This window comes from Sordaria macrospora, chromosome 1 (genome assembly GCF_033870435.1).
Source record: "Sordaria macrospora chromosome 1, complete sequence".
In the NCBI taxonomy this organism is placed as follows: Eukaryota; Fungi; Ascomycota; class Sordariomycetes; order Sordariales; family Sordariaceae; genus Sordaria; species Sordaria macrospora.
In genome coordinates this window covers 5,283,127-5,304,545 of record NC_089371.1, presented here as the reverse complement: position 1 = coordinate 5,304,545, position 21,419 = coordinate 5,283,127, and the positions used below count along the sequence as shown (strand labels likewise).

Below are 21,419 nucleotides of genomic sequence, written 5' to 3'. Positions count from 1 at the left end.
TCTATGCCATCCAGTGCTCTCTGCCATTGTGTTGACGTTCCAAGTCCGCAGCTCTTTGTGGTGGTGCTTTTCGTCGTGATCCGCTGTGTCTCCATCTCAGTTGGCCTGAATGTTTACAATGAACAACACCACTTTCAGATCTTTATGTCTATCTCCCACATCGCACAACCTGCCCACTAGCGTCTTCCCCTTTTCCAAGTTTACTTCAGCTTTGAGGCATCGTCCTTATTGAGGACCGAATCTGCTGCTTGACTGTGGTCCCGAGCGAGCTGTGTAAATGGCAAGGCTTACCCAGCGCATGAATGCGATCAATATAAGAAATGCCAGCATGCCCCCCTGCGTACGCACCGGTCGACCTTCAACTACTGTAACGCTCAGTTGCAACAAGATGAAAGGTCGAGGAACCCCGTCGTGGTCCGCCAGAGTGACTTGCGGATTGCACCTTTGTCCTCTTCGCGGCTTTGGCAGCGCGCTCCTTCCATCGTTCGCTCTTCCCAGCGCGTTCAACCCCTAACGCGTAACCCTAACCGCGCTCCTTCCTTCTCAGAACACCCAACCAGTGCGCCTTCCTCTCAGGAGCGCGCGTACCTTCCACTTGAGCAGGTTTCCGCAACGCGCCTTCCCAAAATTCTACAAAATATTCCTTGGTCGAGCCCGACCGGAGCAGTGCCCAAGGCCTTCCGCCAGGTTTGGCCCTCTCCTCCCAACTCTTCTACTTTACAACAACTTCGCAAGAACGACTCATCATCAACTGCAACGCATTTTGTCTGTACCAACGCTCTCAATCATCGCAAGAACCATCCAAGCACGCTGCAAAGCATTTTCTGCTCAAACTCCATTTTCAAACAATTATCTGCAACCAAGCCGCTCAACCGCACTTGTCATTCATGCTCTCGACTCTTCGAACTTGCTTCAACATCATCCGCACAATCATCACAATGACGACTACCAACTTTGGCGCTTTCACCAGCCTCCTCAACGGAAAGCATCAAACCAACGAGCTTTCCATCAACAGCATGCCCGCTTCAGTCAAGTCTGCAGGCTCGACCGGGTCGTCGCTGCCCAGAGAGCGCTCCATCACTCCGAGACACGTCTTCACCAGTCTCGACGAGGCCCATCAAGCCATCACCACCAAGGCCACAAAGCAAGCCGCGCACTCCATTGCCAACGGCGCTCAGCCTGGCTCAATCCCTTGCGAGTCATCAGCTGGCTCTTCTGTCGATGCCGTCTACTCCAACTCAACCACCAACACCGACGAGCATCCTGCCATCGAGTCACACCACTGCCCGAGGCATGATGGCTTCTCCCGCGGACGTCGCATCAGTCCTACCCACTTGCGTCGCCACTCATCCAGTCTTCCCAGCTTCAGCACTCGTGCCCCTCACTACCCTGGCTGGGACGAGATGACTCCGGCCGCTCGCGCCCATTTGCACGCTGAAAAGGATCATGTTGACGACAACACTCCTGACAACTCGATCAACACACCTCGCGAGACTGGAAGCACCGTTGAAAACATCGTGGATCAGTACCTACCCTCGACCACAACCGACTCTTCTCCTTCAGCTGACGGCCAGCAAAGCCATTCCACCAATAATGCAACTGTTCACTACACCTTGGACAAGAGAGAGACCATCGAGCCTCCTCAGACTAGAGAAAACACCACCTCTGTCCCCTTTGGCCGTACTTCAAAGCTTTTCCGCAGCCATGGCCCCCCTCCTCGGGTCCCTCAGCCGCCCATCCCGGCAGTCCATCCCTCGACGGTCCTGGCATCCCCAGTGATCCGTAACGACCTCCCAGAGGACCATACCAGCATTCCAGAGTGCAGCATGTCTCGTGAGCACTCCTGGTCAACCATGTCAACCGCAAGCTCTGGTAACGTCGGAGAGCTTCTTGACATTGCCGACCACAACAATGTCGGAACATCCGCCGGCTACAGCAAGGACAACCAATACCTGGAAGCCAACCACCACGAGTCAACCAACGACCGTGTGGCCCCTGAGGGCACCACCGGCATCGGGGCGTTGTCTCGTGCAGCCTTCTCAATGGGCGGCCTTACAACAGACTCTGATGAAGATCCATTCAAGTATGACCGCGGATCATACACGGTCTTCCTCCAGCCATCTCAGGAAAGAGAAGTCAGCGAGGCGCTTCACCGTGTCAGTGGCACCAGCACCATCTATCCCAATGAGACCAACCACAATGGACATGCCTACACCGCGCATGGCCCAGTTGGCTCTGCCGCACCTCCCATGCCTCCTTCAACTGGGCTCAGTTATCAAAACACCGCTCAGAGAAACATCAACACTCCCAACAAAGCTGCCATGAAGAAACTCGCTCTTCGGTCTTATTTTCCTAAGCACCTTCAATGGGACGAAGATGATGAGGAGTTTGACGATGAGTTTGACGACATCGATGCTGTTAAGACCGACAGAGGTGATTGGGAGACAGTCGGGTCCAACCTTGGTTTTGCTAAGACCGACAGAGGTGACTGGGAGACAGTTGAGTCGAACCTCGTTGCTGTTAAGAGCGATGGAGGGGAGTGGGAGACAGTCGGTTCTAGTATTGGCCAGTTCAACAGCCATCGAGCTTATGCGTCCGGGACTGGCTTTGGCACTCGCTTTGGCCTACGGACCACAGGGAGCAGCATTGCAGACTACTCCGACACCTCAAGCATCCGGGCTGAATCCTTCGGTGCTTTTGCATCAACCGAAAAGATCGTGCAGCATCCGATGAACGGGAAGCACGACAACTATGTCGTTCGGACACTCAAGGGTGACAGCCGCCCAGTCTTCCTTCCGCAACCAAGGATTCATAGAGTCAACGGCTATGCCCAAGATTCATGCCGCGTATTTGACCAAGCCACGACATCAAGCAGCCAGGGTTCATCCACAAGAGCATACTTGGCGGAGAAGCTCACTGCCCCGTTCCGTTCTTTGACCTCCAGCAGGAACACCGATCGGAGACATCCCTATGGGAACAGCCAATCCGGCCCAGACAGCGGCCACCAGCTAAGACGCCAGGGTCTGAGGAGACTTCCGCCGCAGACACCCCGAGCTCACGATTCATTTCAAGCCAATACATCTATCGGCCCGGAATCACCAGTCCAGTTCAGCTTTCCGTTGATTCCTTTGGAAGAGGCTGCAAGGCTACAAGCGTTGAAGCGACGAAGCGACGCGAATGAACACAGCTTTCAGAACAGTCCTCAGACACGGAAGAACAGCCTCGTGTCTTGCCTTTCGTGGAAGGCCTCCAACAAGTTGACGAAGAAAACGGCGCCCTCCACTCCGCATACTCTGCCGAGAAAGCCATTGCCCACTCACTGTCGCGAGCCAGTCTCTAACCACCGCGTCTCAATCCGTATGTATAACCCCAACTCAACATGTCAGTTCCATGTACTAACAGTTTCACAGAAAACCAAGTTGCCAGCAACGGACAGGAGACAACTCGCTTGTCGACCTTGAGCAGCGCAAGCCCACCAGCCCCTGGTAAACCAGTGTTCCCGCGGTCTTGCCGAAACCCATTCAGCTCTGCCCATGGCTCAGCTGGGAGCAGCTCGGGCTACAGGCGCTCATGGGGCATTCCCTTCGAACGTCCTCACCTTTGGGGGAAAGATAAAAGAACTTCGCGTGTTGATTGTGAAGGTTCATATCTCTACCAGCTGGCCAATTTGAATGTAACTGACCCTTTTAGACTTGATGAAGAAGACGGCTACCTCTCCTGGGAAGCACGACGGCGCCGAAAACAGTTCTTCTGGTTTCTGTGTTTCCTCTGCGTCTTTCCGTTCATGGCGCCCCTCGTCTATAAAGGCACGTTTGACACGACACTGGCGTGGTTCACCAAAGGAGAAGTCGACTGCCTAAATCATCGACAACGTCGAAAAGTCTTGATTTTTGGGAGCGTCATCTCATTTCTTTGGTTGTGTGGTATCGCGATCCTCACAACGCTCTTGGCTATGCGCGGGAAGAACGATCATCAATGAGTTTTTGTATTAGTTTTTAGTGTTCGAGGATAGAGTTGGAAATAAGTAGTTTAAGACGGTTATAGAAGTTAGGAGTCTGGAGTTTAGAAACGAAACATGTGCTTTGTCTACGTCTGAACAGCTTTTGAGTGACCTCGCACCCTCGTTGTGCTAATCCATGCGCAATACACCTCCCTACCGGGATGAGGTAAGTGAGGAAACTCGTTAGAGGAACCATACAGTACTAGGTGAGAAGCTTAACACTTGGCTTTCTGTGCGTCCATCATGCAGTTGGCGCTTCGCGAACCTGTTTATTATTGGCTCTCGAAGTAAGCCTAGCTGCAGTCCAATACTGGTTTCTTTCTTAGTTAGAGACCTCTGGTCAACCTTTGTAGGTGTTCACATGTCTAACTAATCCCTTTTGTTCTACAGTAAAAGCGTAATCTTGTCTTGTATATGTCATTTTGAATTTTGTTATCATTCTTGTTACTCGTTCTATGGTATTATAATCTGTCTTTTTGAAGCTTGGGACAATCTAGAATAGATTTGTCCAGTATACTAGGAGTACCGAGCTAACAGACAAACCGGCATTAGATTGTGCATGCAAATCGCGGGGACTTGACCAGGAGGGGGCGCCACACAGCACGCCAACTTCACATTTTGAGTTTTATTCACAGGGCCGGTCAATGGCGCCATTGCACATGTTAGACGTACACGGGTTTGATGCTCACCGGCTTCAGTCAGCCGGATCCGACAACAGATATCATATATTACACAATCTCCTCCTCTTTCTCATCTCTCGAGTCCCCTCGACGCCCATGGCTAATTTTCCTCCCTTCTTCGTGACCACACATTTCCCATCACGTACGGTAAATAATGGAGGACATAAAAGCTAGCACCAAAACCGTTCCAACAGCTCTTGAGACTGTACCCAAGTCCGAGCACAAGACAGTCGTCGACTCAAGTAACGATGATGCTATCATTCCTCAGGGGCACATCGACCCCGTATTCGAAGCGAAAGCCAGGGTCCTAAATCGTGCGGTTCGTTTTCCCTCTTCATACTCTGTTGTTCTACGACAAGACTGACTGACTGACTGACTGACATCTCTACCTTTACATCTAGATCCAAGACATCGGCATGGGATGGTACCAATGGCAGCTTTTCGTCGTGGTCGGATTCGGCTGGGCATCAGACAATGCATGGCCTATCATTACGTCTCTCATATTTACGCCCATCGCGAACGAGTTCCATCCCAGCAGACCGCCATTGCTCTCCCTCAGCCAGAACATTGGCCTTCTGGCTGGCGCCATCTTCTGGGGATTCGGGTGTGACATTTTCGGCCGGAAGCTGGCCTTCACCCTGACGCTCGGCGTCACGGCTGTCTTCGGGATGGCGGCCGCCGGAGCTCCCAACTTTGCGGGCATCGGCGTCTTCGCCGCCCTCTGGTCCTTTGGCGTGGGTGGAAACCTGCCTGTGGACTCGGCCATCTTCCTCGAGTTCCTCCCGGCATCGCACCAGTTCCTGCTCACCATCTTGTCCATCGACTGGGCTCTTGCGCAGTTGATCGCGACCCTCATAGCCTGGCCGCTGCTGGGGAACTTGACGTGCCAGCAAGACACGGTTTGCAGGAGGGGGGATAACATGGGCTGGCGCTATTTCGTGATCACCATGGGCGGCCTGACGTTGATCATGTTCCTCGTCCGGTTCCTCTGCTTCACCATCTTCGAGTCGCCCAAGTACTTGATGGGCAAGGGCAATGACGAGGAAGCCGTACGAGTGGTCCACGAGGTGGCGCGCAGGAATGGGAAGACGTCCAGCCTGACGGTGGCGGATCTGAAGGCGTGCGAGCCCGAGGGCTACGTCCATAAAGCTAACGTTGCGGATGCCGTCAAGCGGCGTCTCGAGGATGTCAAATTCGACAGAGTCCGTACTCTTTTCTCGACCAAGCGACTTGCGCTTTCGACGGGCCTGATCATGGCTGTTTGGGCGTTTATCGGTCTCGGATATCCACTGTACAACGCCTTTATTCCGTATATCCAGGCCATCAAGGGCGCGGAGTTCGGAGACGGGTCGACATACTTGACGTACAGGAACTCGCTTATCATAGCGGCCATTGGAGTGCCTGGGGCTTTGCTTGGTGGCTATCTGGTTGAAATTCCTCGGCTGGGGCGCAAGGGAACGCTTTCGATATCCACGATCCTCACTGGCGTATTTTTGTACTGCTCAACCACGGCGCTCAACTCGGCGGCTCTTCTTGGTTGGCAGTGCGCTTTCAATTTTTGCAGCAATATCATGTACGCGGTACTGTACAGCTTCACGCCGGAGTTGTTTCCGACGCCGGAACGAGGGACTGGGAACGCGCTGACTGCCACGTGTAATCGGATTTTCGGGATTATGGCGGTATGTTCTAATGGCTTTTTTTTTTGTGAAGCCACACACAGAGTGCTGTTGCTAACGAATGTTTGATTGTAGCCGATTATCGCCATGTTTGCGGATCTCCGAACTTCGGCGCCGGTTTATACGAGTGGTGCTTTGTTCATATTCTCTGGTCTTTTGGTACTCGCCTTGCCATTTGAATCAAGGGGGAAGGCCGCGCTGTGACGGGAGGGTTGTTTTGGATATCAGCAGTCACTTTAGTTTACTTGCATACTATAACTCTATATTATTCATCACCAGACCGACCGTGGCTTTTGAATAGGCCTTAGGAAGGCGACTCTGAGAAAAAAGAAGGCAATTTATTTTTAACTTCGCTGGGAAGCCGCTGGGAAAACCTAGAACCCGCTTGGGATAGAGATACTTCGCTGTAGATATTTTCGCTTCCTCCACATGTTCCTTTAAATGTTTCGCTAGATTATTTTTTTTTTTCCGCTGGAGATAAGCATGTTCGCTATGGTACGCTATGGACTCACCAAGGGAGAGTGCCCAGGACTTGCCCAGACAGCTCTCCCATAGTATTGGAAAAACTCGGACAAGTTGGACCACAACTTCAAGTGAACGGATGACCTTGCAGTGTTGCGAACCCAACCGAGAGCCAACCACGGAAGGTAAGTGCAACACACATGGCCATTCCGCCACTAAACCATTTTTAGCCGTTGTTATCCACTCGACACAGACACTAAGCCTATAAAGGCAAAATCAAAGCAAAAACCCCTTTCCGCTCCGTCCGTTGCTGGCGACACCACTCGCTCATGTTCACTTCCCACAAACAGGTATTCTTCTGAAGACATGATCGTCTGGGACGATGTTGACGATGGGGCAAGAAAAAGAATAAAAGAGGGAAAGATTGTGAGACTGAAAATATAGCATGCGGAGAATGGTGATACTTTTGCACTACGATCATTCGTAACCTTCCGTAGAAGGTGCGTTCCCCGCACCCCGCACTTCGCTTCGACGGCAGCGACGATCAGCAAACGGGAGGACAGGGTCAGGGCGCTAACATCGAGATTCCCAGCACCCGACCTTATCAAGCTTATCACCTCCGCTTCCTGAGGTGCCCTGTAAACAACAACACCACCGACAGCCAGCCCGCAATCTGATCCGGAATCTTCCTGGCGACGATAACTCACGCGAGCTACCAAGGGACTGTAATTTGTCGTTCTGGCATCGCAGCATCCTGGCCCTTTCCAAAGCTTCTTGACATTGAGCAGATCCACTTCGACTTACACCAAGTCGGTTGGTTCACCGCATAACACCCATTCATTACCTGCCCGCTGTCTACCAAACATCCAACGGACCGAGCCGCATCCCGCAACCACAAACTCTAGAAACCAAATTCCTCGACATCTCCTCGATTAACGCGTTCAACACCACAATGTCCTTCATCCCCGTCTCCCCCCCACCAACGCCCTCCGGCCCCGGTGGCCCCGGTGGCCCCGGTGGTCCCGGCCTTCTCGCCCCCTCGACGCTCATAGCCGCCCTCTCCTCCCTCTTATCCCCACAAACCGGCTCCCTAACACACCTAGTCCAATCCCTCTCCGTGCTCCTCTCGACCTCGGCATCCGGCGCCTCCCTCTCCCTCTCCTTCTTCCTGGTGCCTCGCCTCCTCGAATCGCCTACCCCTTTGATGCTCACGCAATGGCGGCGCGCCTACGAGCAGACTTTCTCCACGCTCAACCAGGCCGGCGCCGCCGCCGCGCTGGGGTATTTCCTGCTGGCGTGGCGGTTCGGGGTCCGGTATACCGGTGATGTGGTAAAGGGGGGGATGCAAGCGTTGAAGTTGGTAAAGAGGGGGCGGATGTACGCTGTTGCGGGCGCGTTGCTGGTGTTGGGAATGACGCCGTATGGGTGGGTGGTGCTGGGCGGGGTGGAGAGACGGTTGGTGGCGAGGGCGGAGGCGGTTGAGCGGGCGATGGCGCAGAAGGGGGTGGATGTGGAGGTTGGCGAGCTTGGTGCGGGTGGGAGTGGTGGGGGGTTGAAGAGGAGGCAGTCGGTTAGGGTGAAGGGTAAGGAGAGGGAGAGGGAAAGGGGGGAGAAGGGGAGGGATAGGGAGGGGAAGGATAAGGGTAAGGAAAGGGAGAGAGAGAGAGAAAGAGAGGCGAAGGAGGAGGGTTCTTCGAGAGAAGAATGTGATGTTGAGGCTGGCTTGGGCGAGAAGGTCGATATGAAGGCTGTGGAGATCGGGGCTAAGTATTGGGTTGATCAATGGGGTGTTTTGAATTTGGGAAGAGCGGCGATGATTGCTGCTTCTGCGGTCATGGGATTGAGCGCTTCGCTATGGAACTAGGACCGGACCGGATGGATAACTGGAGCAGTTCGGGTTGGCGCAAAGACGTGAAAGAGGGTGGAATATGCGGGTTTGAAGCGTTGCTTGGAAATACGATTTGGACGAAATATTCACAAGCTTGGATAACAACGGGAAAAGCAGGATAGCGAAATTGGGTTCTCATTTGGGTTTCATGTCAAAAACAAATTCTATGCCTCCTCTCATGCGCCGAAGCAGGCTCTCAAAACGGCCTTGGTCCTGTCAACCCTCTCTAATCTCCGTCTTGCCTGGCGCGAAATATCACCGGATAACCTTCCCAGCCCTTCAACCATCCACGTTCAGACGGCATCCTCCCTAACCATCTCACTTGGACTTTCCAGAAGAGCCAGAGCCGGAACCGGAAGAGCCAGAGCCCGAGCTCGAGTAGGAGTTACCACTGGGCGAGGTGTAGTTGGAATAACCGGAGCCACTGTTGTAATATGTGCTCCCATTGGGGTTGGAGTAGTAGTAGGATCCGTTACTGTTTGATTTGGGAAATGGTTAGTCATTGCCGTTGATCCAGAGCAACAGTCAAGATCTTTTCTTACGAGTTGGAGTAGTGGTACGAGTTGGATCCGTTGCCGTAGTCACGGGAGCAGTAGTGGTTGCCCTGCAATAAGTTGGCATTTTAGCATCGATAATTGACCCTTTTGTTCCGGAGAAATAGAAGACGGGAGCAACATACCTGGCTATTGGTGCCATGACTGTTGTAGCTGTATCCGTTGGGCATTTTGAAGGAGGTTGTGATTATTGATTGTATAGAAGAAAAAGAGTGGGAAGATTAAGTAGTTTGCTGGTCTTTTGCCTTTTCAGCTTCTGCCAGTGAAGGTCAGTTTTGGGGGTTGTTGTTCGCGATAGAGATCAAGAAGAAGAGGAGGAAAGGAACAGTAGGAAGGAAGCCCTCTTTAATAGTTGGAATCAGACTACCCCCAAGGACGAGAGAAGGGAAGGGCCTGCTATCTTTCCTCCAGGCGGAGGAATGTCCGAACAGCTTCCGTCCTGCTCTTAACAAACGCCTGGGGAATAGCTGCCCGTTTCTTCATGATTGAAGAAAGGTGATGCCAGTCAAACACGACAACTGCACGCTTTCGGTGTAGTATAACGCGGGAGGCCCGAAGTTGTGGATACCGGGGCTTCAACGCTAACTCCTATCATCGCATGCGTGCATCTAACGCGATTTGGATGAATTGATGGCAGAACAGACAAACGTCTTGGATCTCAACTATTCCTACTTCGTCCGGACATTCCGATGTGAAGAGATCAAATCAAAGAGATAAGCCACAAAGCAATGCGTAACTTCCTCGTGAAGGTTTATTCAGTCTTTTTTTTGTTTACTTGAGAAAGGGGGTCATGACTCCACCTTGGAAAGAAGGCCAACCCTTGTTCGTTGGTGTTCTTGTATGTACAAAACCGCGAACTGACGGACACTGGCATAACCAGAAAATTAACGCAAACGGCCATTCATTTCTTATATTCTTCCATGGAACATCTAGGATCTGAAGCATTCAAAACTACCGGCTACACTCCGGGTATCATTCCTCTATTTTAGAACCAACTTTTTACACGAAACGCTGTCTATCTAAGAAGTCAACTTTTAAAGGTTGCCCTGCACGGCGGTGGTATCGCGGTGCTCGGCGGGGGTATCCTCGTGCTCCGACAAGAATTTCTCGGCATCGAGGGCAGCCATGCAGCCGGTGCCTATGGATAACGGATTAGTGAGACTTTTCTTGAGAAAGGGCACAAAATGGAGTCACGTACCGGCGCTGGTAATAGCCTGCCTGTACCTCTTATCCTGAACATCACCAGCAGCAAAGACACCCTCAACGCTGGTAAGGGTGGTGCCAGGCTTGGTAACGACATAACCCTCAGAATCGGTCTCGAGCTGACCCTTGACCAAGGCGGTCGCGGGATCATGGCCGATGGCATAGAAGAGACCGTTGGCCTCAAGAGTCTCCTCCTGGCCAGTGGTGACGTCCTTGACGACAAGGTGGCTCATGAGACCCTTGTCGTCGCCCTTGACCTCGACACCGACGGTGTTGAACTTGACAGTGATCTTCTCGTGCTTCAACAACCTCTGGGCCATGATGCTGCTGGCCCTCAGCTTGTCCTTGCGAACCAGCACCGTAACGTGGCTGCCGTACTTGGTAAGGTACATGGCCTCCTCGGCAGCGGAGTCACCGCCACCAATGACAACAAGGTGCTTGTTGCGGAAGATGGGGACGGCACCGTCGCAAACGGCGCAGGCCGAAATACCGTTCTGCCAGTACTTCTCCTCACCGGGGAGGTGGAGTCTGCGGGCAGAGGCGCCGGTGGCCAGGATGACGGCGTCGGCAGTGTGGTACTCCTCGGGGGACCACTCGGTAGCGTACTTGAAGGGGCGGGCAGAGAGGTCGAGCTTGGCAACGGTCTCGCTGACAATCGTGGTGCCGAAACGCTCGGACTGGGCCTTCATCTTGTCCATCAACTCCTGGCCCATAATGCCATCGGGGAAACCGGGGAAGTTCTCAATCTCGGTCGTGGTGGTGAGCTGGCCACCGGCGGCGATGCCATTGGCCATGAAGCCCTCGTAGAGAACGGCTGTAGGAATAGCGAGAGAATGTTAGCGCATTGGTCCTTGTAACTTTAAGACGACAATGGTAATGGCATCATGGGACTCACGCTTCAGCTCGGCGCGGGCCAGGTAGACGGCGGCAGTGTGGGCGGCCGGCCCAGAGCCGATGATAACTACTTTGCTGTGCATGTTTCTTTTTGTGATGGCCTGGATTTCGGCAGGTTGAACCGGAGTGTTTTTCTTGAAAGCGGTCGCGGCAGCAGCGACTGAGAGACCAGATGCGCTGGATCGGAGAGTTCTTCGAAAGGTTGAGGAAAACAGTTTGGCGGTTGGTGGGGTTTCTCTTGGGGGAAAACGGAGTATATCACTGGACGGAGAATTGTAAGTCACAACGAAAAGGAAGCTGAAAAGGTAAACGATTGATAATCTCTGGAATTCTTTCTCTCCCGATCTGCGATCTAGTCACACTGCCCAGGTGGTTCCAGATCAGGCGCGTTGTCCCGGCGCCATTTTTCAATGGAGTCGCGATTTCTAATCCAGATCCCAGCCTGGGGGCGGACTCGGAGAGATACCGAGGAAATGCCCAGGGTCCAGGGCCAATGCCCCTCTGACGTGCTCGGCCAATCCCCACTTCACAGATCCAGCGGGGTCGTCCCGCTGCAGGGGAACCAAGTCCCGTTTCAGGGCCCGAGTGAAAGATGATTTCCTCAATCTGGGTTAGGGTTATTGGTGAATGTATTTATTTTCACGACTTTAAGATCTTGGAGACGATGAAACTCGACCCGACACAACATGATAAGTGAGCCCAGGCATTTACTACAACCTGCTCTTGCCTTCCTGCTGCGGGACCTGGACCACCACCTTACCCCAAGTCTCACGACCTCCTAGAGCGATCAACGCATCCGGAATCTTTTCGAGACCGACAAACTCCTTGTCGCTGAACACTGTCGGCTTGAACTTGCCCTCGGCAATCAACTTCATGATGCCCTGCCACACGGTCACGACCGTCTCCTTCTCATGAACAGCATACTGGCCCCAATGGATACCGACGATGCTGATGTTCTTGAGGAGAACCTTGTTCATCGCCAGCTTCTCGATCTTACCGGCAGCGAAGCCGACAATCAAGATGCGGCCATTCCACGCGGTGCACTTGGTGCTCAGGTCCACCAGGCCGACGGGGTCGTAGACAATGTCGACACCCTTGCCCTTAGGGGTCAGCTTCTTCACGATCTGGGGCCAGTTGGGGTCCGTGTAGTCAACAACGTGGTCAGCGCCAAAGGACTTGGCGACCTCCAGCTTGTGCTTGGTTCCAGCCGTAGCAATGACAGTGGCTCCAAACGCCTTCGCGACTGTTTATGGAATCAGAAAGCGGTTCGCCCGAGAGACTGGTACGTATGTCACTTACTTTGAACAGCAGCTAGACCGACACCACCGGCCGCAGCGTGAACAAGGACGTAGTCACCCTTCTTCACCCCGGCTCTGACAACGAGGGCACCATAACTCGTTGGTGCTGTCACAAAGAGGCCAGCGGCATCCACAAGCGACCAGCCCTCGGGAGCTGGGAGGAGTGTCACCTCCTTGGCCTTGACTTTGGTAGCGTAGGCACCCTGGCTAGCTCCAAACACACGGGAGCCAACAGGGAACTTGGGGTTCTTGGAACCGGAAGGGGTGGCGAGAACAACGCCGGCGAACTCGGCACCTGATACCCAGGGGAATGCTAAGATGAAATATTAGTATACGGATGGAAATGTAAACGGAGGCCAGGGGAGAACAAAACATACGTGGTTGATGCTGGTATTTGCCCTGAATCTGGAGAATGTCGAAGAAATTCGTTGCCGCGGCGTGAACTTCAATTAAGTACTCATCTGCAGCAGGCGTAGGGTCTGGAAGTTCCGTGACCTTCAGCTCTTGAGGGCCCTAAGATAGATATGTTAGAATCATGAAAGAGAAATATGTGCTGATGGTTGAGATAAGACATACCTTGACGTACTGTGCCACCTGAATGCCTCTCATCTTGGAAGGATATGTGGAGTAAGAAGATGCTTGACTAAACTGAATGGAAGCAAACGCAAAAAGATCAAGTAGGCTATCTGAGAAGAGAAAGAGAAACGAGAGCCTATTTATAATCAACAGTATGGTTAAAGGATGCCGAGTACAACTAGGATGCCAATGGCCATCGCCGCGGGGTGATCGGTAGTGTACTTGGTTTCTGTAAGGGAAGCCGAGGTAGCCCAGACCAGGAGAGCTGATCTCTGATTGGCCGCTCACCTAACTTGGACCTCTCGGTGAGCCCACGTCTTATCGATTTCTAACAATCGAGTCGCGACTTGCATCTTCCACTTGCAACATTTCACTTCACCACTTTCCCAAACCCAACTTGCTTCGATTTCTAACCGCGCAAACCGCCGTGCAGCAAATCCACGACTTATTCTCAACACGAAACCACAAACATATATCCGAGAATATTACGCTCGTCCAAGCGCGCACAATTCACGAGCCGCGCAATTCTCTCGATAAGCCCATTCTTGGTCGCCGCCGAATTACGCACCTCTACGAAACGATCGCGACGAACAACCCTAGCCACCTCGAAATTCGAACCTACACCGGGGCGAACGACCTCACTCCGCCTCTCACAGACACAACACCCGCCAAAAATGGCGACAACAACAAAAACAACAACGACAAACTCCCTCCCCTCGGGGACAGGAACAGGAGGAGGCCTAATCACCCAAATGCTCACCCACACGCCTCTCCAATACACCTTCTCCTTCACGCCCTTCCTACAAAAGACCTACCAGCACTCGCTCCCTGCCGACCGACCCATCTGCAAAGCCTACGTATCTGGCAACTGTCCGCTCAAATCGCACTGCCCGGAGCGCCACGTCACCACATCCAACACCAACACGGGTGGCGGCGGTCACGGCGGCAATTTCTCTGGTGGCTTCGGCTCTTTGGTGTGCAAGCACTGGCTGCGCGGGCTCTGCAAGAAGGGCGAGTCGTGCGAGTTTTTACACGAGTACAACCTGCGCAAGATGCCCGAGTGCAACTTCTTTGTGCGAAACGGGTACTGCAGCAACGGGGACGAGTGCTTGTATCTGCACATTGACCCCTTGTCGCGGCTGCCGCCCTGTCCGCACTACGAGAGGGGCTTCTGTCCGTTGGGCCCCAGGTGCGACAAGAAGCATTTCCGGCGGAAGCTGTGCTTGTATTATCTGGCGGGCTTCTGTCCGGATGGGAAACTGTGCAAGGAGGGCGCGCATCCGAGGTGGACGGCGGATAAGGATATGGAGAAGCCCAGGGCCAAGGGCGAGATGACGGCTGAGCAGCTGCAGCAACAGCAGCAACAGCAGAACATGAATGGTGGCGCTGGAGGAGGTGATAATTATGGAATGGGTGGAATGGCGCAGCAGACGGGCGCGAACGAGTACATGGACCGCGAGAGGGAGCGGGATAGGGATAATAGGGAGAGGGAGATGATGATGGGGGGACGTGATAGGGACGGCGGCGGTCATGATCGTCACAAGGATCGCTTTGGTGGTGGTGGTGGAGGAGGAGGCAGAGGTAGGGGAGGATGGAGGGGAAGAGGAAGGGGAGGGGGGTTCAGGGGTAAAGGTCATTAGGGAAAGCCGCCGGGAGATATGAAAAGGTGCATCTACAACAAAGAACACTCAAACTCGAATATGACTAGGCTTAGGAAACTGGTATCATGGATCAGGATTGCATTAGGGAATGAGGAAATGGGTCACACGGCGCAAAGGCAGGGTTATTACATCCATTGACTGTATATTAAGACACGGCATATTACGAAGCTTGTACGATTTTCTCGAGGATTGCTAGCTTGACATTATGGAGGAGCTGTGATCTGTATATTTCTTCCAAAACACAGCAAGAGAGAGGGGATCCAAAAGCATTAACGCCGCCCTCCTACCTAGTTACCCATAACCTAATGATATTTAACCCTACCGTCTGAACTGCTATGGCCTCTCTGCCTTCGTAATAGAAATTGCCTTCTTTTGTATTCTTCCAAGCCATTCCGTTGACCACTTCACTCCATCGGCACCGCAACATAAGACTCATTCGACGTACGGGCCCCCGTCCCCTCATCTTTATCTCCATTCTCGCTTCCCATAGACCTCACCGAGCCACCCGACCTTGGGCTGTTAAACGAGCTATGACTCGACTGCCACGCAGCCAACTCGTCCACCTTTCTAATACCCATCATCCACGCCACCAGCCCGCGCGGCACCCAGCGTCCGACAAAACCATACACGCTCGCACCGAGGCCAACGCGGACAGTGCCCTTGGTGATAGACCCGTCAATCACGTCAAAAACAGCATTATGCAGCTCCCTTAGCGAGCTGCCGCGCATCCCGCGGATGCGGCCCGCGCTGATGGCCGAGCTCGACTGGCTGACAAAGTTCTTGCCGTACGCGTGGCGGGCTGAGTCAGGCCAGGGCAGGAGGGCCTCGGCGTCCTGGGGGTTCGCTTCGAGCGCGCGCAGCGGGAGGCCCTGGGGGTTGCGCTCCTGCCAGTGTTCGCGGGCCGTCGAGGCGGGCGAGAAGCCGGCGAAGTCGAAGGTGCCGAGCTGGATGTGGGTGACGGGGATGGCGAGCGGGCGGAGCTCGGCGGTCAGCACTTCGGTGAATGCGGAGAGGGCGGAGCAGACGGTCGCCTCGGGGGCGTGGAAGGGCGGGTTGATGGAGGAGATGATGGAGGGCGTGCAGACAATGATCTTAGGGCTGTCTTTTTTCTTGTCGGGCTTTTCGAATGATGACTCGGCTGAGGGGGTAGGGCCCAGGCGAGCAGTAAGTAGAGGGAGGAAGGCCTGGAGGGTTATGATAGGGTGGAGGAGGTGTGTGTTGAAGAGATTTGCGAAGCCTGAGGGCGGGATGGTGGCGATGGGCGAGGTCTGGTAGTTCAGGGATGGAATGAGGATAACGGCCTTGAGGTGCAACCGATGTCGCTTGCCGTTGGGCACTGCCGCGTGGGGTGACTGGAGGTAGGCAGCGAAACGCTCGATGGAAGCGCTGGCGCTGAGAGGATCGGTGGTGTCGACGCCCAGAGGTCGGATATCCGGACGTGCTAGATTCTGAATAGAAACATCGTCCTCTGGTCCACTTGATACGATAAAGACGACGAAGCCTTTCCTTTCCAGATCCAGCGCTACCGACCGGGTCAACGGCAGGTTTGGCGATCCCGCAATGACAACAACATCCATACGCCCTCCGCTGCGTGCCCGCCGTGCCCGCCTCGTCTTCCTGAGGTAGGCGTTGACTGTGTATGACCGATATAGAACGGTGCCGGTGGCCAGGACAATGGCGGTGGTGAGGACTTTGTTCCGCAATACCCAGCCCTCAACTCGGTCGTAGAGCGAGATCGATGCCTCGGCTAGAGGCGCTGGCGGCGGCAGCCGAGGACGGATCTGTTCTGGTACCCATTGCGAGTTTGCGAGGGTGTATCTTACGGACTCGGCAATCTTGTCGACGTTGTCATTTACGATGTGGGCGACATCTTCAGAGTATCGCTTGATATCACCGGGTAGGGACGATAACTATGATAACCGAACAAGGCCGTTGTTAGTGGGGTCGGTCCCATGCGGGGATCAAGTGGTGCTTTGCATGTTTCCTTACCACGTCCAGAAAAGCCTGATCGTCCGCAGACATGTTGTTTCGATTATGGATTTCCTCGAGTCTTGTGTGAAGTGGTGGTGATGTGAACTTGGGCAGCTCAGTGAACAGGAAACGCGGGGTGATAAGTCGGCAGACGGGAATTGGGTGTTGCAATACGTGAACCGCGCCGGACTTCACAGTGTTCCAATAATGACGGGGAGAAGGTTTCTTTTATCGCTTTTATCGTACCCTTGCGCACCTTATCAGGCGGAGCTAATGCGCCCTGAGCTAAGGTACCCCAGCCTTTACCCCGGCGACTGCTCCACCACCAACGTCATGCCGTGACACGCTGAATGAGAAAGCCCAAGTCTTTTAAGACACAAGGTTTGAAAGACGATGACCTATCTGGCTAGGCTACAGTGGTTGTTTCGAAGTTCTTTCCACATCACCATATCAACACCTTGAAACATCCTACATACCTCCAGCTCTGATGCTGATTGCTGAGGAGGTCTGATCACTCCCATCCCTCACCTCACAACTTCCTGGCAAGCACCCTCAACCTCACATAACTATACATCCAGCCTCCTCCCGGCTTAGCACACACAACCTCCAGCACATCCACCACCTCCTTCACCACCTCCTCTTTCTCCTCCTCACTCCCCAGTGCCTGCAAAAACTGAGCAGCCATCAACCTCACCCATCCCTCAACACCACCCACATCCGCGTTCGTAGGCCTCCACTCCCTCTCGATCTTCTCAACCTTCCAACCGCCGACCTTCTCCTCCATCATCTGCTTCACCCAATCCTCATCAGGAAAGAACCAAGGGTCGACCTCCTGCGCCTTCTTCAAACCGACTCTTCTGCCGACTGCCGCCAAAAGCGTGGCCCGGATCTCCGACACGTTGCCTAGTCCGCCCATTTCAAAAGCGAACGTGCCGCGGGGGGCAAGCACGTTGCGGACGCCCTGGAAGAAGACCTCGCGCTGGTCTTCCGGGCGCAGGATCCAGTGGAGAGCGGCGTTGGAAAAGGCTTTGTTGAAGCGGACGTAGTGGAGGTGGGTTTTGGTGATGAGGGAAGTTGCGTCGAGGACTGTTAACAATGTGTTAGAGAGAGGGCCAGATTCTTGGAGGTAAGGACTGAGCAGTCACAATCACTTACCCTCAAAGGTACAGGTATTCTTCAAGTGCGCATCATCTGCCGCCTTCTTCTGAGCAGCCTCAATCATGGCTTTGGAGCTGTCCACACCGTGCAAGCGACCTCTGCCTCCCTCGAACACTTGTGCAATCTCGAAGTCGAGAACGCCGTCTGTGTTTTCAGAGAGGTCCCGATTTGTCAGTCACGCCTTCATGAAAGTGTCCTCTTTTGGTTGGGGTGGGAGGAGAAGACTCGACTCACCTCCGCAACCGATATCAAGAACCACGTCGTCCTTCTGGGGGTCAAGCCATTGGACAATCTTTGTTGCCAGCTTGGGGACGAAGGAGGCTGCGGATTGATAGGCCTGTTTATCTCTCTTGATTTGTCAGTCGCTTATTTACGTCAAAAGTCATTCCTACCATGAAGAGGAAAAATTGCGGTTATTCAGTGACGAGCACATTACCTCTGAGGACCAGTTATCCTTGTTCTGTTTGGATGCCATATCGTCCAGTGACGGTGGTTGAGATGGTGTGTGTTTGGGGAAGAAACGGGAAGAGAGAAGCCGAGCAGATCAAGTGGGAACCGTCAGAGTTTTTATACCCGACCATTCGCGCCCGTTTCATCATGCCAACCCCACGTACTGTTGTTTGAGAAGAGATACTACCATAAGCCAAGATTGGATCAGAAAGGCAGCCAGACTGGATGAGAGGGGTCCGATGTCGGCGACTACCCTCACGTCTCTCTACGAATCCAGGTAGGCTGCAGGTGGGAAACTGCATGGAAGAAACGTTCCCTCGTCTCAAAGAAGAAGGTCAAACCGAAGATGAATGTCCAGAATACCGGAGCAAGTCAAAAGGTTAGATATGAGTGCGTATCTGCTGAAATTGCTGACATTTTACGCTCGCTGGTTAAAGTTAAAGACCGAGCACGAAGTTCAATCTTGTAAATCCCCTATCACCACATCACTATTGCGTATATACATCAACGCTGATCATGCCTTGACAAATCAGCTTGGGCAAACTGACATGCAATGACCATGAGAAGTCTCTCCGGCCCAAAGCCCGCCCACCTCCGCCATGCACTATTGCGCCCTATTTCTCATCATTTGGTCCTGAAGACGACGCTCGTGTTGTTTTTTGCAGGCTTCCTAATCCACGACGTTATCCAACAACTTCGGGTCGAACAGCTTGTACTTGTCCTCTCCGAGCGCATCCTCTGCTCTCTTCATTACCACAAGGACCTTCTCTTCTTCCAAACGGCGGCCAATAACCTGCACACCGACCGGAAGACCATGCATGCGTTCGGCGTCGTAGTATTTGTACGCTCTGGCCGCAATGCCGTTGAGCTTCCTGTGGTTGAAGGTGCTCGGGAGCTTGTCGAGGGCACCATTAACATGTGTGACGGGAATGACGCCGGCTGTGTAGTCGAGCTGTTGAGGAGAGAGGGGGTTGTGTCAGTAGGTTCTTCGTTGTGAAAGTCACGACACTGGGGCAGAAACTCACCAAGTTAAAAAGGAAGCAATATCCACAGTTGCTGAACGTGTCCTTCGAGGCGTCCTGAGGAATAGCAGGCAGCGCATTGGGGGGTGAAATAAGCACGTCGAACTGCTTCCTGTTCCAGTACTCGAACCACTCGGCCCTATACGCTTCTCTCTTCTTGACCTCGCCCCAGTTCTCCGCTGCCGAGATGGGCCTCGTCTGCTTCACAAGCTCTGCCCAGAGGTTATCCCTCCGGATGTACCTTACCCATAGGTACCCCAGATACCGGACGATGCTCGGCCACTTGCCAAACGACAACAGGCTCGCTCCCGTATCCAACCACTCACCAAACCTCCTGTACGAATTAAACCACCAGCCGCCATCGGCATTCAGCAACAACGCCCCCATCCTCAGCGCCTCAAACATATCAGGCGCATCATCCATCTCCACGATCTCGTGCCCTTCCCTCCTCAACGCCTCCTCCACCATCTCCAGCGCCCGCTTGCACGCCGGGCTGGGATCAACCACCCTATCTGTCCTCAAGACGCCCACCCTTAGCTTCCTTCCCTGATCCGCGTACTCGTCCACCACTTCGTCTCTCCACGCAAGCGGGTGAACAGAGTGATCATACTTCCACGGCTTCATCCCAATCACCGCCCTAGTAAAGTAACTCAAATCATCCAGCGTCCTCGCCATAGGCGAGTAGACACTAGGCACTCCCTCCTGGCCCGGCATGCTAGTCAGGATGCCCGCCTTGGGCCAGCGGCCCGTCGCGCATCTCAGGGAGTAGCACCCACTGAAGTGAGCCGGCACTCTCACGCTGCCCGCCACGTCGCTACCGATGCCGATGCGTCCGCCACATGCCAGGAGCGCCGACTCGCCGCCCGTTGAGCCGCCCGGCGAGTACGCCTTGTTGTACGGGTTCGTGCAGCGGCCCCACACGTCGTTGGTGCTTTCGTAGCTGAGCAGAGAGATGGGCAGGTTGGTCTTGACGTAGGGGATGGCGCCGGCGTCTTTGAGGAGACGCACCATCGGCCCGTCTCGCGGGTTGTAGGCCTTGTTGCCGACGAAGGAGGAGTACCCGACTGTGGTGTCGAAGCCGCCTACGATGATGGTGTCCTTCAAGCTGACGGGGATTCCGGCCAGGGGACCTTGGAGGTTGATTTCTTTGGAGTTTTGGAGGGAGTCCTCGGCGGCAGAGATGAGGACCTCGGTCAAACAGTTGGTCTTGGCGTGGGCTTTGACGGCAACCTTGCCGTAGGTTCGGAGGACGGAGAGTGGAGAGATGGCATGGGACTGGATGCCGGACACAAGCTCGGTGACGGGCTTGTTAATGGTGTCGAGGTCGTTGTCGGAAAGCGCGGCTCGGTATTCCGGACCGAGCGAGGCGATGCGTTCTTGACGCTCGGCTCGCTTAGATTTACTATTTGACGGTGCCTAACATCAGCAAAAAATGATACTTCCATTTGATTTCTGAGGTCTAAAGATAGAGCACAAGGTTCGGAAGAGGGCTAATCTCGAAGGATACTACTCACCAGTCCCGCTTGTGGCGGAGGTAATCCGAGAGGAAACTCATTTTGTCAACGTGATTGCTCGCTGGTCACTGAGCTTCCATAAGTATACAAGCCACTTGATAGAAATCTAGAACAAGACCCGAAGATCTCAATGTATCGGTGCGGCGGACGTTGCCAGTGTTGATATGTCCGTTGGGCGAAGTCGAGTGGAAGGCACGGGGTTGGCGTACGGGAGGTAAAGATAGGATGAAGCTATTCAGACTCGATTGGAGATACTATACCCTCCTAATGGATAAGTGAGACGAGGTAAGGCCGGTGTAATTAACCCGGGTTATATGTAACACAAGTGAAGTGTAAGTTGACAGAAGGAAGCCTACGCCTTCCCCCATCACGCGGGGGTGACTGCCCTCTTGTATATAAGTGATAACGGCCA

At 53.8% G+C, this 21,419-nt stretch overlaps 9 protein-coding genes across 9 annotated transcripts; 4 read left to right on the top strand and 5 right to left on the bottom strand.

The window, feature by feature from the left end:
• Nucleotides 1-568: 568 nt before the first annotated feature.
• On the top strand, nucleotides 569-3,461 carry SMAC4_01619 (uncharacterized protein; the record flags this gene model as incomplete). The annotated part of the gene is made up of 1 exon (XM_024655252.2): nucleotides 569-3,461. Exon 1 carries the CDS (start codon nucleotides 888-890, stop codon nucleotides 3,459-3,461), a length of 2,574 nt encoding a protein of 857 aa, XP_024511157.2. The 5' UTR covers nucleotides 569-887.
• A 1,107-nt stretch (nucleotides 3,462-4,568) lies between these two features.
• On the top strand, nucleotides 4,569-7,045 carry SMAC4_01620 (uncharacterized protein). The gene is made up of 3 exons (XM_003352738.2): nucleotides 4,569-4,999; nucleotides 5,082-6,359; nucleotides 6,432-7,045. The coding sequence occupies exons 1-3, from the start codon at nucleotides 4,835-4,837 to the stop codon at nucleotides 6,558-6,560; spliced, it is 1,572 nt and encodes a 523-aa protein (XP_003352786.1). The 5' UTR covers nucleotides 4,569-4,834; the 3' UTR covers nucleotides 6,561-7,045.
• Nucleotides 7,046-7,770: 725 nt separating this feature from the next.
• Nucleotides 7,771-8,682, top strand: SMAC4_01621 (uncharacterized protein; the record flags this gene model as incomplete). Its single annotated transcript, XM_003352739.1, has 1 exon — nucleotides 7,771-8,682. One exon carries the CDS (start codon nucleotides 7,771-7,773, stop codon nucleotides 8,680-8,682), a length of 912 nt encoding a protein of 303 aa, XP_003352787.1.
• Nucleotides 8,683-8,789: 107 nt separating this feature from the next.
• SMAC4_01622 (uncharacterized protein) lies at nucleotides 8,790-9,656 on the bottom strand. The gene is made up of 3 exons (XM_003352740.2): nucleotides 9,386-9,656; nucleotides 9,249-9,310; nucleotides 8,790-9,181 (listed from the first exon to the last, which is right to left on the bottom strand). Exons 1-3 carry the CDS (start codon nucleotides 9,428-9,430, stop codon nucleotides 9,025-9,027), a joined length of 264 nt encoding a protein of 87 aa, XP_003352788.1. The 5' UTR covers nucleotides 9,431-9,656; the 3' UTR covers nucleotides 8,790-9,024.
• A 349-nt stretch (nucleotides 9,657-10,005) lies between these two features.
• SMAC4_01623 (uncharacterized protein) lies at nucleotides 10,006-11,811 on the bottom strand. Its single transcript, XM_003352741.2, has 3 exons — nucleotides 11,359-11,811; nucleotides 10,459-11,277; nucleotides 10,006-10,398 (listed from the first exon to the last, which is right to left on the bottom strand). The coding sequence occupies exons 1-3, from the start codon at nucleotides 11,438-11,440 to the stop codon at nucleotides 10,295-10,297; spliced, it is 1,005 nt and encodes a 334-aa protein (XP_003352789.1). The 5' UTR covers nucleotides 11,441-11,811; the 3' UTR covers nucleotides 10,006-10,294.
• Nucleotides 11,812-13,890: 2,079 nt separating this feature from the next.
• Nucleotides 13,891-14,871, top strand: SMAC4_01625 (uncharacterized protein; the record flags this gene model as incomplete). The annotated part of the gene is made up of 1 exon (XM_003352743.2): nucleotides 13,891-14,871. Exon 1 carries the CDS (start codon nucleotides 13,906-13,908, stop codon nucleotides 14,869-14,871), a length of 966 nt encoding a protein of 321 aa, XP_003352791.1. The 5' UTR covers nucleotides 13,891-13,905.
• Nucleotides 14,872-15,026: 155 nt separating this feature from the next.
• SMAC4_01626 (uncharacterized protein) lies at nucleotides 15,027-17,016 on the bottom strand. The gene is made up of 2 exons (XM_066089624.1): nucleotides 16,882-17,016; nucleotides 15,027-16,802 (listed from the first exon to the last, which is right to left on the bottom strand). Exons 1-2 carry the CDS (start codon nucleotides 16,912-16,914, stop codon nucleotides 15,297-15,299), a joined length of 1,539 nt encoding a protein of 512 aa, XP_065945733.1. The 5' UTR covers nucleotides 16,915-17,016; the 3' UTR covers nucleotides 15,027-15,296.
• A 167-nt stretch (nucleotides 17,017-17,183) lies between these two features.
• On the bottom strand, nucleotides 17,184-18,628 carry SMAC4_01627 (uncharacterized protein). The gene is made up of 4 exons (XM_003352745.2): nucleotides 18,458-18,628; nucleotides 18,256-18,358; nucleotides 18,019-18,165; nucleotides 17,184-17,949 (listed from the first exon to the last, which is right to left on the bottom strand). Exons 1-4 carry the CDS (start codon nucleotides 18,494-18,496, stop codon nucleotides 17,393-17,395), a joined length of 846 nt encoding a protein of 281 aa, XP_003352793.1. The 5' UTR covers nucleotides 18,497-18,628; the 3' UTR covers nucleotides 17,184-17,392.
• Nucleotides 18,629-18,858: 230 nt separating this feature from the next.
• On the bottom strand, nucleotides 18,859-21,361 carry SMAC4_01628 (uncharacterized protein). The gene is made up of 3 exons (XM_003352746.2): nucleotides 21,008-21,361; nucleotides 19,497-20,895; nucleotides 18,859-19,423 (listed from the first exon to the last, which is right to left on the bottom strand). The coding sequence occupies exons 1-3, from the start codon at nucleotides 21,046-21,048 to the stop codon at nucleotides 19,142-19,144; spliced, it is 1,722 nt and encodes a 573-aa protein (XP_003352794.1). The 5' UTR covers nucleotides 21,049-21,361; the 3' UTR covers nucleotides 18,859-19,141.
• Nucleotides 21,362-21,419: the final 58 nt, after the last annotated feature.